General features: G+C 38.3%; 1 protein-coding gene across 1 annotated transcript; it reads right to left on the minus strand.

Annotated features, from left to right (window-relative positions):
* Positions 1–9,441: 9,441 nt before the first annotated feature.
* On the minus strand, positions 9,442–15,401 carry DEFB116 (defensin beta 116). Its single transcript, XM_045364467.2, has 2 exons — positions 15,335–15,401; positions 9,442–10,337 (listed from the first exon to the last, which is right to left on the minus strand). Exons 1-2 carry the CDS (start codon positions 15,399–15,401, stop codon positions 10,096–10,098), a joined length of 309 nt encoding a protein of 102 aa, XP_045220402.2. The 3' UTR covers positions 9,442–10,095.
* Between the last annotated feature and the right edge of the window lie 303 nt (positions 15,402–15,704).

The raw sequence follows: 15,704 nt of genomic DNA on the forward strand, positions 1-15,704 counted from the left end.
CACTACCTGCTAACTGAAGAGCCCTTGGGCTCTGAATAACCAGCAGAGATACCCAAGCACTATGTTGAGGGCTTTGGGTGGGCCTCTGAGACTTGCTGGCTTCAGGTACCAGCTCAGCCACAGGTGAGTAGAGTACCAAGCACTCTAGATTCTAGAACTTGGCTCTTGGATGGCATTTCTGGATCTGCCCTGGGCCAAAGGGGAGCCCATTGCCCTGAAGGGTGATTCCTAGGCCAAGCAGCATTCACCACAAGTTGACTTAAGAGCTCTTTGGCTGTAAAGGAACATTGGCAGTAGTCTGGCAGTACTTTCCATGTCCTATGGTGGTGATGGCTATGGTGTGAGCCTCCTCTGCCTTTGGAAAGGGGAGGGAAGAGTGGGAAGAACTGCATCTTGTGGTTTGAGTGCCGGCTTAGCTACAGTACAATAGAACCCCAGGTAGACTTCTAAGGCTTTTTACTCTAATCCCTGACTCCTGTATGACACCTATGGACCCACTAAGGGTCTGAGGATACTTGCGATCCTGAATGGAAGGACATAGGCCTGGTTTGCTTTGCCACCTGCTGATTGCAGAGCCCCAGGGCCTTGAGAGAACATAGGCAGTAACCAGGGAGTGGTTACAGCAGGCCTTGGGTGCGACCCAATTCTGTGCTGGCTTCAAGTCTGACCCAGCACAGCCAGAGTGGTGGTAGCCACAGGGGTGCTCATGTTCCTTCCCCCGCCGCCCCCGCAACGTTAAATGACTCAGAACAGAGACATTCCATTTGTTTGGGAGAAAGTAAAGAAAGAGAAAAGAGTATCTTCCTGGTAATCCAGAGAATTCTTCCAGATCTTGTCTAAGACTATCAAGGCAGTACCTTCATGAGACTGAAGGAACCACAGTGTTACTGGACTTGGAGTGCACCCTAAAACAGATACAGCTTAGATCACAATACCCAAGACATTTCAAATATTTAGAAAGCCTTCCCAAGAAAGACGAGTACAAACAAACCCAGACAGTGAAGACTACAATAAATACCTAACTTCTTAATGCCCAGACACCAAAGAACATCTATAAGCATCAACACCGTCCAGCGAAACATGACCTCACCAAATGAACTAAATAAGGCATCACAGACCAACATAGAGAAACAGAGATATGTGACCTTTCAGACAGATAATTCAAAATAGCTGTTTTGAGGCAACTCAAAGAAATTCAAGATAACACAGAGAAGAAATTCAGAATTCTACTAGATAAATTTAATAAAGAGAATAAAATAATTTAAAAAAAATCAAGCCGAAACTCTAGAGCTGAAAAATACAATTGGCACACTGAAGAACACATCAGCATTTTTAATAGCAGAATCAATCAAGCAGAATAAAGCATTAGTGAGCTTAAAGACATACTGTTTGAAAATATGCAGAGGAGACAAAAAAAGAATAAAAAAGATTAAAGCATGCCTATAAGCTCTAGAAAATAGCTTCGAAAGGGCAAATTTAAGAGTTATTTGTCTTAAAGAGGAGGTAGAGAGAGAGATAGGGGTAGAGAGTTTATTAAAAGGGAAAATAACAGAGAACTTCCCAAACTCAGAGGAAGATATCAATGTGCAAGTACAAGACGGTTATAGAACACTAAGTAGATTCACCCCAAAGAAGACTACCTCAAGGCATATAATAATCAAACTTCAAAAGATCAAGGCTAAAGAAAATATTCTAAAACCAATAAGAGAAAATAAATAACACACAATGGGGCTCCAATATGTCTTGTAGCAGACTTTTCAGTAGAAACCTTACAGGCTTATGCCAGGAGAGAGTGGCATGACATATTTAAAGCACTGAAGGAGTCCAGGCATGGTGGCTCATGCCTGTAATCCCAGCACTTTGGGAGGCCAAAGCAGGAAAATTACTTGAGCTCAGGAGTTCAAGACCAGCCTGCAGAACACAGTGAGATCTCATCTCTACAAAAAAAATTAACAAAATTAGTTGGGTGTGGTGGCATGTACTTGCAGTCTCAGCTGCTCAGATGGCTGAGGTACAAGGATCACTTAGGCCCAGCACATCGAGGCTGCAGTGAGCAGTGATTATGCTACTGTACTCTAGCCTGGGCAATAGAGCAAGACCTTGTCTCAAAAAAATTAAATTAAATTAAATTAAAAATTACTGAAAGAAGAAAACTTACCCTAGAATAGTATATCTGGTGTGTATATATATATGACGTATAATCCTTCAAACACAAAGAAGACAGATCTTCCAGACAGAAAATCAATAAAGAAATATTAGACTTAATATCCACTATCGACCAAATGAATCTAAACAATATTTACATAGTTTTCATCCAACAACTGCAGAATACACATTTTTATACACATTTTTTTCCTCAGCATATGAATCATTCTCAAGAATAGATCACATGTTAGGTCACAAAACAAGTCTTAAAACATTCAAAAAATTGAAATAATATCAAGCATCTTCTCTGGACACAATGCAATAAAACTAGAAATCAATAACAAGATGAATTTTGTAAACTAACAAATACATGGAAATTAAACAATATTCTCCTGAATGACCAGTGGGACACTGAAGAAATTAAGGAAATTGAAAAATTTCTTAAAACAAATGATAACAGAAACAAAACATATGAAAACCCAAGGGATACAGCAAAAGCAGTACTAAGAGGGAAGTTTATAGCTATAAGGGTCAATGTCAGAAAAAGAGGAAAAACTTCAAATAAACAATCTAATGATGCATCTTAAAGAATAAGAAAAGCAAACCAAACCCAAAAACTGTATAAGAAAGTAAAGAATAAATATCAGACCAGAAATAAATGGAATTGAAATGAAGAGAACAATACAAAAGATCAATGAAACAAAAAGTTGGTTTTTGAAAAGTTAAACAAAAGTGACAAGCCTTTAGCCATACTAAATAAGAAAAAAAGAAGATCCAAAAAAATAAAATCAAAAATGAAAAAGGAGACATTACAACTCTTACTACAAAAATTCAAAGAATCATTAATGGCTACTATGAGCAAGCTTATGTCAATAAATTAGAAAACCTAGAAGACATGGATGAATTCCTAGACACATGCAACATACCAAGATTGAACCAGGAAGAAATCCAAACCTGAAGAGACCATTAAGAAATGAGACTGAGGCTGTACTAAAAAGGCTCCAAGTAGACAAAACCCCAGGACCAGATGCCTTCACCGCTGAATGCTACCAAACATTTAAAGAAATAATACCAGTCCTACTGAAACTATTCTGAAAAATAGAGGAGGAGAGAATACTTCTAAACTCACCCATGAGGTCTGAAAAATAAAGGAGGAGAGAATACTTCTAAACTCATCCGTGAAGCCAGTTTTATCCTGATATCAAAACCAGACAAAGACACACCAAAAAAAAAAAAAAAAAACAGGTCAATATATCTGATGAATATTGACGCAAAAATCCTCAGAAAACTATGAGCAAACCAAATTCAACAATATATTAGAAAGATTATTCATCATGATCAAGCGGTATTTATCTCTCAGATGCAAGGATGGCTCAGCATAAACAAATGAATCAATGTGATACATTACACCAACAGAATGAGGACCAAAAACATATGATCATTTCGATTGATGCTGGGAAAGCATTTGATAAAATTCAACATCCCCTCATGATAAAAACCCTCAAAAAGCTGGATATAGAAGGAATATACCTCAACAGAATGAAAGCCATATATGACAGACACACAGCTAGTATAATACTGAATGGGGGAAAACTGAAAGCCTTTCCTCTAAGATCTGGAGCATGGCAAGGATTCCCACTTTCACCACTGTTAGTGAACACAGTACTGGAAATCCTAGCTAGAGCAATCAGACAAGAGAATGAAATAAAGGGCATCCAAATTGGAATGAAAGAAGTCAAATTATCCTTGTTTGCAGATAATATAATTTTATATTTGGAAAAACCTAAAGAAACCACCAAAAACTTTTAGAGCTGGTAAACAAATTCAGTCACGTCTCAGGGTAGAAAATCAGCATACAAAAATCTGTAGTATTTCTATATGCCAACAGTAAACAATGTGAAAAAGAAATCAAAAAAGTAATCCCACGTACAATAGCCACACATAAAATTAAATACCCAGGAATTAACTCAACCTAAGAAGTGAAAGATCTCCATAATGAAAACTATAAAACACCGATGAGAGAAATGGAAGAGGACACCAAAAAATGGAAAGATATTCCATATTCATGGTTTGGAAGAATCAATATTGTTAAAATGTCCATCCTACCCAAAGCAATCTAAGATTCAATGCATTCCCTATCATATCCCTACTGATGAATAGGACATTCTTCACAGAAATAGAAAAAACAATTCTAAAATTTATGTAGAACCACAAAAGACCCAGAACAGCCAAAGCTATCCTAAGCAAAAAGAACAAAACTGGAGGAACCACATTACCTGACTTCAAATTATTCTGCAGAGTTATAGTAACCAAAACCGCATGGTATTGGCATAAAAACAGACATATAGACCTATGGAATAGAACAGAAAACCCAGAAACAAACCAGAAATCTTCAGCAAACTCATTTTCAACAAATGTGCCAAAAACATACACTGGGGAAAAGACAGTCTTTTCAATAAATGGTGCTCAGAAACTGGATATCCATACTCAGAAGAATGAAACTAGACCCCTATCTCTCATCGTATACAAAAATAAAATAGAAATAGATTAAAGACTTAAATCTAAGACCTCAAACTATGAAATGACTACAAAAAAATATACTGGAAAAACTCTTCAGAACATCAGTCTGGTCAAAAATTTCTTCAGCAATACTCCACAGGCAAAGGCAACCAAAGCAAAAATGTACAAATGGGGTCACATCAAGTTTAAAAGTTCTGGACAGGAAAGGAAATAATCAACAAAGTTAAAAAACAACCCACAGAATGGAAGAAAATATTTGCAAATTACCCATCTAACAAGAGATTAATAACCAGAATATATAAGGACCTCAAACATCTTTATAGAAACAAATCTAATAATCCAATCAAAGATGGACAAGAGATTTGAATAGACATCCCTCAAAAGAAGGTATATAAAAGACAAACAGGCATGTGAAAAGGTGCTCAACATCATTGATCATAAGAGAAATGCAAATCAAAACTACAATGAGATATCATCTCACACCAGTTAAAATGGCTTTTATCTAAAAGACAGGCAATAATGAATGCTGACAAGGATGTAGAGAAAAAGGAGCCCTCATACACTGTTGGTGGGAATTTAAATTAGTATGACCACTGTGGAGAACAGTTTGGAGGTTCCTCAAAACACTAAAAATAGAGGTATTATAGAATCCAGCAATCCCACTGCTGGGTACACCCCCAAAAGAAAGGAAATCAGTATATTGAAGAGGTATCTGCACTACCATGTTTGTTGCAGCACTGTTCACAATAGCTAAGATTTGAAAGCAACCTAAGTATCCATCAACAGATGAATGGATAAAGAAAACATGGTACATATACACAATGGAGTACTTTTCGGTCATTAAAAAGAATAAGATGCTGTCATTTGCAACAGTGTCGATGGAACAGGAAGTCATTATGTTAAGTGAAATAAGCCAGCACAGAAAGACAAACATCACATGTTCTCACTGATTTGTGGTATCTAAAACTCAAAACAATTGAATTTCTGGACATAGAGAGTAGAATGATGGTTACCAGAGGGTGGGAAAGGCAGTGGGGATGTAGGGGTATGTGGGAATGGTTAATGGGTACAAAAAAAAAAGAAAGAATTAATAAAACCTACTATTTGATAGCACAACAGAGTAACTATAGTTAATAATAACCTAATTGTACATTTTAAAACAACTAAAAGAATGAATTGGATTGTTTATAACACAAAGGGTTAATGCCTAAGGGGATAGATACCCCATTCTCCATGATATGATTATTACGCATTGCATGCCTGTATCAAAACCTCTCGTGTATCCCATAAATATATACACCTACTGTGTACCCAGAAAATTTATCTTAAAAACAAAATAAATAATAAATAATTTTTTAAAATAAAATAAAATACAATCATAAAGACTTTAACAATGTAAAGAAAAGTAAAATCAGTGAGGACTGCTGTAATCCAGGAATCTGGAAGAGCAACAGCACAAAAGAATAAAAGGAAAGATGGAAATAAAAATTAATTAATTAATTTAATTAAATTAAAATACAGGCCGGGCGCGGTGGCTCAAGCCTGTAATCCCAGCACTTTGGGAGGCCGAGACGGGCGGATCACGAGGTCAGGAGATCGAGATCATCTTGGCTAAAACGGTGAAACCCCGTCTCTACTAAAAAAAATACAAAAAACTAGACGGGCGTGGTGGCGGGCGCCTGTAGTCCCAGCTACTCGGGAGGCTGAGGCAGGAGAATGGCGTAAACCCGGGAGGCGGAGCTTGCAGTGAGCTGAGATCCGGCCGCTGCGCTCCAGCCTGGGCGACAGAGCGAGACTCTGTCTCAAAAATAAATAAATTAATTAATTAATTAATTAAAATACAATAAATTTCTGTACCCCCTTGACCTTGCTAATTTAAAACATACTCTGAGGAAACAGTTCTCTATTTTTATCTATTATGTTTGGACAGCAGGAAAGTTAATTTCCATAAAATAGAGTAAATCTGGTGAAAGGTCTTTAGTGTATTTAATCTAAATGGAATAGTTTCTATTTATCATTTTTTTCTAGGGTATATTCTTCCAAACATAAGAAATTTTAGTGTAAATGCTTTGAGGGCTTAATCTTATATGCAGGCAATTTAACAGAGTTTCAGGAATCTCTGTAGAAAATCTAGAGGCACATAGAAACTGGTATTTGGTTGATTTTTAAGTTTGAAAATAAATACAACTGTTTTTCTAAATTTTTTTGTCTTTTTCCCAGTGGATTTTTTACATGTATCTGAAAGGGCTTCTGAGAGTTACTTTTTTTTTTTTTTTTTGCCTTTGAGTTTCATTGATGATGCTTTTTAGTCTCTTATAGGTCTTTCTGTGAATGAGAAAAGTTAGAATTTTGATTTCTTTTGTAAGCCTCTTCTTTCCACAAATACCATGACTGCTTTCTGGCCAAAATGGGAAATTCCCAGACTTTTCTCTTAGATATTTTGGGACATCCTGCCCTCAGGAAAAAGCAGGAAAACAAACCACTAGTTTGGGGGTAATTTCTGGTCACCAATTCCAAATTATATCGAGTGATACCACAGTAGTTTAATATAAGCTAAACAGAGATGGAATTTCTTCTTGGCCATTCAGCTGAGGACCCCACTCTGTGGGGTCTAACCTAAAAGAGTAATCTGATTTTTCTCAGGTACACATGGTAAGGGTTAACAGACAGGCAAAAAATATAGTCAGACTCATCCGATAGTCTCTACCAGAAAATACAAAGCATTTCTGAGCTCAAGTGTGGAGCAATGGTGTCTTTGGGCAGTAGATATGGAAAAAAATCTGAAAGTACAGCCATGTGCGAATTCAGCCCACATCCTATATTCCACCTCCATTCTTCCTAGGATCTTACAAACAATGCCAAATTGTTTCACAAGAATGACCAGACTCAAAAGTTTTAAACAAGTGTGCCATTTATTAGAACTGCTTTTCAGGAAGAAAAGAGAACATCCATCAGCCAGGGGCTGGGAACCACTTCACTCATTGCCTAATAAAATTACAAGCTTTATTTTATAACTTAACACACCCCAAAAATCCCTAAAATTTGTCTTGATGAGCACTGCTGAAAGTGAAACTTGAGGAGAATAAATAAGAGAAGCTGATGCTATGCTGGGGAGAAGGTGGACCTTATAAAATAGCAAACTTCAAAGATGATATTTGATGGGAGCACTAGTAACAATCAAAATAAATATGGACAAATATACATTTTTAAACAAAGAAAATCACAATTACTTGTTGAGAAGAACAACATGAAGATCCCTAAAAGAATAAAAATGTACCTTTGAGGGAATAAAACTGTAAGTATTTCTTAATTAGTTGAATTTTTTCGATTTAAGTATAGCGAATCTTCTACTTTTAATTATGCAAATGTTGATTTCATCAGTAAACTGAGATCAATTTGAGAATTGAAACTAAAAACACATTTTAATGATTTGGATGTGGTGACCTGAGATAGATTAGAGAAACAAGAATGATTCCCTAGTTTGTGAATTAAGCAACAAGACAAGCTGTGGGTGTGAATTACCGAGGATGGGATGATGACAGAAAAGCTGGGTAAACAGATTTGGAGTTACTTTTTGGGACATTTTGAGCCTGAAATGGCCGAGTAATCCAAGAGAATAGAACAAACATGTAATTCAATATGTAAGTCAGAGAACGAGACAAATCCTGCTGACTTCATATTCGTGTTCTTTCTCAAATACAAGTGGAGCCAGGGAAATGGCAATCTGCACCTTAAACCTGAAATTCACAACAACTTTTCTTCTCCAAATACTTCCAAAGGAGAAAGTCTAGAAACATTATATCTCAACTATGCTACTGAACCCAAAGCCAATACTTTCTTCCAAATTAAAAAATTTTTTTTCTTTTCTTTTTTTGTTTTTTGAGACAGAGTCTCACTCCATCACCCAGGTTGGAGTGCAGTGGCACCATCTCAGCTCACTGTAAACTCCGCCTCCCAAGTTCAAGTGATTCTCATGCCTCAGCCTCCTGTAAAATTTGTTTCCTTGTCATGCTACTTAGGCCAGCAAACTTATGCATTCCTTCTTGAAACCTGGCTTCTGTCAAAACCCCACCCTCTGCTAACAAACATCTCTAAATGTCAATGAAAATCTTTAATATATGAACATTAAAGTTTCACACCGGGCTTTTAAGCTTCATGCAAATTAAAAGTCACACATATAAACTGGTCATTTAGTGCACGGCCTTGGATCCATTGGTTTGGGCTGGGATTGTCATTGATCTAAGAAACAGTGAGCAAATGCCAGCAAAGTATATATGAAAAAAAAACATAGAGAGAGAAAGTAGTGAAAATGTCAAAGAAATATTACAGGGCAGATGGCAGAAGAAGAAACTCCAAAAATGACTAAGAAAGAACACCCAGAGACCAGAAGCCAAGGCAAAAAAAAGAGGGGGTTTCAAAGGATTGAGAAATGTTGTAAAACACTAGCTAAAGGCAAAGCAGATGGTAAAACGTAAAGAATGCTTACATTTTCAATAAGAGAGGCACTGGCAACCAAATGCAAGGCCATTTCAGTGGAGTGATGGCACAAAAACCAGATTTCTCTTAGTTGAGGTAAAATTGGGACTCTAGAACTTGGAGAACTTAGTTGGGAACACTAGCTCTAGAAATCTGGATCCAAACAGAGGGAGAAATGAGACACTGGCCATAAAAGAGGAGTATATATAACACAATGAAAATGTCTTAGCATTTCAAGTACTAGTTGTAAACTAAGTTTGAACTTGGGGGACAATATTCCTCAATTCTCAAGAATGAATGGACATCAAGCACAGTGTCCGGCCTCTGTGCAAAATCCCTTTCCAGCACCATAACCACTAACCTCTGTCCCACATCCAGAAATGGTCCTCCAGCCTCAAAGCAGGAAGAATGCCCAGTGACAAGGCTGTTTATTCCACTTTCCACTTAGAAAATTTTACCCTAGTTTGTCCAACAAATCTCTATACTCACTTTCATCCCTCTGTCTTGTTCTGGTTCTTCCTGGGGACTCATCATTATGGCAAACATACCAGGTTAGTTCTCTGGATATCAAACGCAGCTCAATTGTCTCTATCCTCAGCCTACAAGGTTTACTTGGAGGACTTGATCCCTCCATATGTTCACAGGAGCATCCAGACTCAATACAGTTGTCATCTTCCCTCTGCAGCCACCAGAATGGTGTCAAAACAGAACAGAAATGTGACCTTCTCCTTTCTCGGCATACCTGTATTGAGTGACGCCACTGTCTTACTGGCTTTATTAGCCAGTGCCCATTCCTATACTCCATAGCTTCCCAACTCTCAGCTTACTCTCTCCAGACCAATGATGACTACCCACAGACGAAAGACACACACACAAGAAGGAATGCATTTTTTATAGGGAAAGCATTCCAGAATGGAGGAGAAGTTACTACAGAGGAGGTGACGTTGGTGATATTCAAATGTGAGAGTAGCTTGAACTGTTTGCAACTGACAAGTTGGAGTTAGAGTCGTAATTCTCCTTCACATTCTTAGAACTGGTTATTTTCACAGAAAGTTTCAGGCAGCACTTTTGATCATTTGGGCAGGTTAAGTATTGGATTTCATATTTTCTGCAGGTGTTTCTGCACATGCCTTGGTAAAGCTCACATGGATTCCAAGGCTCTCGGCTCTTGCCATTGTGGGATCTGAACAGGCCACCTGGGAAAGACATAGCCATGTTTAGTTTCCATGCAGCAGTGACAATAGGTTGACAAAGCATGATTTAAAGGAACACGCCCTAAGAATATTAAGGGTACAAGATCTGGAATCAAAACTACCTAAATTCAAATCTGGACTCTGCCATTTACCATCTCTCCCTCTTCAAGCAAGTTACTTCAGCTCTCCAGTCCTCCGTTGCATCATCTTCACAATGAGCAAAATAATAGAGCCAAGTTCCTAAGGTTTTAGTAATGACTAGGTTAGTGTATATAGTATTTTCAGAAAAGCATCTGGCACATAACAAGTAATTGAATATTAGATGGTGTTGTTGATATGAAAGTCTTCTCCTGAGAGTATGAAGTTTCAAAGAATGCCACTGCGAGCACATATGTCCCCAAGTGCCTGCAGAGATCTGTGCCCCTCACACACAGCTAATCAGAGGCAGCCAGGATCTACTCTGAGATAGCACACAAATATTTAAGCCAGTGTGCATGCATGCCTTTATCCTCTGAAACATAGGCGCAAACAAGTACTACACTTGTCTCTCTTTGTACATTGGCCTTACAGAAACAGGTACTGTGCATACACGGGCAGCATACTAGCATATACACAGACCCATGTATACAGCCCACTTTATTCACAGATCCACATTCTCACATAAATTGAGCATGTGTGCTCACTGTACAAACCTCCACCATGCACTTTCCACATATTGCTAATCCAGGTGTGTACATGAGTGAACTTAAGCTCTTTGCCTGAAAATACCCCAGTGACAAAGTTCCTGACACTTAATCAGCATTATACAAATATTAGTCATCAATAGTATTACTTACCTATTTAATGTTCTACAGACAAAGGAGCAATTAGAAAGAAATATTAACAATCGCTACCATGTACTGTGGTATGGTCCAGCATCAACCACGTACAGGCATTTTACAAATGATAGCTCACTGAACCTCATAAAAACCTGCTGTTATCTTCACTCTTTGATGAAGACACTGAGGCTCAAAGAGATGCTTTGTTTTGTCTGCATTCTCATAGCTTATACTTGATCAAACCAGTATTCAATTTCTGGTCTACATGACATCAAGCCCATGCTCTTTTCTCTCTGTGTCACATTGCCTCTCTGTGATAGGGTTTCCAGGAGAAGATGGCATCATCCTTCATCATGTCTACACACATTCAAGGACCTTTTCAACCATCCCCCTGCGCCCTCATTCCACACCCATTTATGAACACTCACTCCGTGTCAGGCCATGGACTCAGTGCTAAGTAGATAGAGGTCTCCAATTAATCAAATTTATTCACTATTAACATTAATGAAAATGGGACAAAACAAGTATAATATTTCTTGCAGGGAAAAAAATGAATACTTTGCTAATTTTTAGATTAGAGAAAGTAAAATGCCCAATTTTAGGTGAAGTTGGAGAATGGGAAGAGAAATAAAGAAGAGGGAAATGCCTCCATGGCAGATATCCCATAACATTTGGGTACTGGTGTGTGTATAAACTGCCCTAGGAATCCAGAGAGGGATCTCAACTGCTCCAACACCAACCAGCCTGCTGGTCAACCAGAGGAAGGAGGTTGAAAATGATGCTGATTCATCCATGGTCCAGCACGATGACATCACTGTGTTTCCCACCTTAATCTTCACCCTTATCATGGGACCTGCATGCTCTCTCTCTCTCAGCACCATTATACTTATGGGAGAAGAAGATCTGCAGAGGGCCTCCCCCAAGTGACATCCACACTATTCTGGCTAACACCTGACCTCTAGGACTTTTCCTTTCTACCAAACACACTGGAGGGCAGTTGGAGACCCAAGAGCTCCTGTCTGCAGTCACTGGAGGGATGGATAGAAACATAGATACCAAGAATAAGCAATGGGCAAACTGCCTTTTCCTCATTCTCTCCACATGGAAAGTGGGTCAAGGCCAGCCCAAGAGGATTCTGCCTACAGTGACTCAACAAATAAATTTTTAAAATAAAAATAAAGATTTTTGTCATAGTTACAGTTTCCTACTCCTACTTTTCTAACCTTAGATCGCCCTGCATCGTCACAAATTTTGACACCCACATCAAATTAATGTCAACTTTAATAATCTCTCCATCTTCCAACTGAAGTCACAGAGGACCAACTTTTGCATGTCAGCATAGTCTCTGGCCCTCTGCACAATGCTATATTTTAACTCTCTGGACCTAGTCTCTCCATGTCAGAAAATGAGAATGGGAGAGTTCGCACCAAATCAGAAAGTCTCCACTGTGTTTGTGAAAAAGGAAGTTAATAAGATGTCATACTTCATAATAACCTGGGAAATTTTTAAGTATATTCATACCAAGTCTCTAGAATTTCTGATTCAGTATATCTAAGGAGATGCCAGAGCAAGGGTGCTTTGCAAGAGTTCCCCGGAAAATACTAATGGGCTCCTGTTCGCAGCAAAAGCCACAATTCTGCCTGGCCTTCTCACATTCAGCTATAGACATTGCCCAGCTCATGTTTCCCCACTGGAAGTGTTTCAAAAGCAAGTTAAAATATCTTAAGTCAAAAAACAAAAGATATGCTCTGGACCTTTTTAAAAATTCCATTCCGAGCCAGAATCAATGTGATATATTATTTCTCTGCCTGCTGTGCAACCAAACATGATCCTCTCCCATCTAATTTCTAAGGTTCTTTCTACTCATATACGTTTATTAGCCATGATTCATTACATATTCATTCATTCAATAAGAATTTGCTAAAGCCTACTCTATTCAACACACTCAGCTCAACATTAGAAATGTGTAGATTTAAAAGACAAGATCTTGGCTTTCAAACAGTTTAATTTCATATGCATACATTTGGGAGGATGAAAGGAAAAATTTGTTTGGATTGCCCTAATAGAAGAGGTTGTCCAGAACTGTTCCTGCTCCTAAATTCTGCCAAGTAAAATTACTCAATAATTATTAAGGAAGCTACACTATGTACAACTCTTGAAGCATAGAGTGCTGTCTTTGTTTTTGTTGTTGTTGCTTCTTGCAAACCCACCTGTGGTTTCTACCACCATTAGAAATGAGAACTGAGCTTTACTGAGCATGAGAACAAGTGTCTCTTGAACAAGGGGATAACAGAAGCTGAGAAATAAGGAGGAGAATGTGAAATAGAAGGAATACGGGAAAAGAAAGGAGGAAAGGAAGAAGAAAAACAGAGGGAGAAAAAAGGGGAAGAGTAGGAGAAACCTCTAGATCAGATGAATCTGAACTCACTGTCAAGAAAGGAAGAACAATCTTGGTTTTCTATAGAAGAACTGAAACTGCTGCCATATCTCTCTATATATGCCAAGATTTGACAGGAGGCACTTCTGAACATTCCAGTCTCCTGATTTCCTCTATCCTAGCCATCCACAGTCACATCGGTTGTTCTTCAGTGCCCTTGAAAATCACACTTAAAAAACTTTCTTCAGAATTTGAAAATAATACTGGACATTTTTTATCCAATGTTTATTCTCCCCTTTTCTTTATTTAAACCACTTTGTTGAAGTATGATTGGCACACAAAAAGCTATACATATTTAATTTATACATTTTGATGAGTTTGGAGATAAGCATACATTACACCCACAAAACCATCATCACAATCTATGCCATAAACCTATCCACCCCTAAAAGTTTTCTCCCACCATCTTATTTATTATTTTTTATATATCAAATCTTATTTTAGAACCCTTAACTAAAATCCACTCCCTTAATAATTTTTGAAATGTCCATCACAGTACTGTTAACTATAGGAACTGTGTTGTACAGTAGATTTCTAGGACATATTCATGAGAGTATAGTGTCTTCAATAAATGTATTGGGAAAACTAGATACCTACATGCAAAATAATAAAATTGGATATTTATCTTACACCATACACAGAAACAAATTCAAAATGGATTAAAGATTTAAATCTAAGACCATAAAACTCTTAGAAGAAAACATACAGAAAAACTTCTTGACATTGGCCTTGGGAAGGATTTTCTGAATATGACACCAAAAGCACAGGCAACAAAAGCAAAAATAAACAAGTGGATTGCAGCAATCTAAAAAGTTTCTAAACAGCAAAGGAAACAGTCTACAAAATGAAGACACAACCTACAGAATGGGAGAAAATATTTGCAAACCATATATCTGAGAAAGAGTCAATATTCTCCTTATTTCAATAGCCATAGCCATGCTGTGATGAATCCAACTGTCTTACTCAAGCTTAATCACCCCCAAACCCAGGCTAAATCAATCCCTGCCCAGATAAACCTCACATACCCACAACTGAATAAGATACCCACTTTAGGCAAACACTAACCACAACTCAAGCCGTATCTCTTCTAATAACCACCCAAAGCCCAGTTGCAAAACATACAAACATAACACTATCCAAGCCACCCAACCCCAATTCACAGCATCAATCTAAAACACAGCCCAACTACAAATCTCTCTATACCCCATCTCCCACTTGCACCAACTCTACCCCCAGCTCCATTCAAGAAAAAATACCATCTCCTCTCTACACTACACCAAAACATCTGTTCAGCCCAACCTATAAATACAATTATTCACCCCATGCTCATCCCCACTCACTTTTTGGATATTACCCTATATCTAAGGTCTTACAACCTCCCCACCTCAACTCCCTATCCAACTCCAAACTGCTATACTCCTCCTACGGCTCCTCAACTTGCACACAGTCTCTCACCTAACTCATGAATTAAGCCCCCACCCCAATGACAGCACTACCTAAAATGTTCCATGCTTAGACTGTCCACTATGTCAAGAACAACAACCTCTTAAATTTGTCTTGGCAAAGCAGAACCAGGAGAGATCTTTACATGGAATTAACCTTGGGAGTAACATCTGTGACCCATCTGAGACCGGAAAAGGCTTTAGGTGTTGCCCACCATATGTGAGTAGGAGTCACTGCAGAGGTCACCAAGATACCAGTACCACACACAAGACCCCAGAACCTTTGAGAGAGGCCTGAGTTACCTGGAGTCTTTTGAGCCAGGATCATAAGGATGGCAATGGTCATTAAACAGGGCTTCATGACTGACATGTTCCAACAGAATGAAAGGCTGTGTTGCAGGTGACTGAACAGAGATCATTGTAGCAGAGCAGTAGCCCGCCTTTATTAGTTTTGGAAATGGATCAGGGTTGTGTGCAGTGAACTAAAAGGGATGGGAGATAACCGAGGTCAGGCAGGCAGAAGGACAACATGTATCACTTATCTGAGCTTGATACTCTATGTAAGTGTGGGAGACTTGCCAGCAGTGCTCATGCCTGGGTGGGTCTTTCTTCCCATTAAGAAACAAAGACAAATTAGAGCCAGTTGGCATTTTGTGTGAAACAAATTTGAATT

Source organism: Macaca fascicularis, chromosome 10 (assembly GCF_037993035.2).
Source record: "Macaca fascicularis isolate 582-1 chromosome 10, T2T-MFA8v1.1".
NCBI lineage: Eukaryota > Metazoa > Chordata > Mammalia > Primates > Cercopithecidae > Macaca > Macaca fascicularis.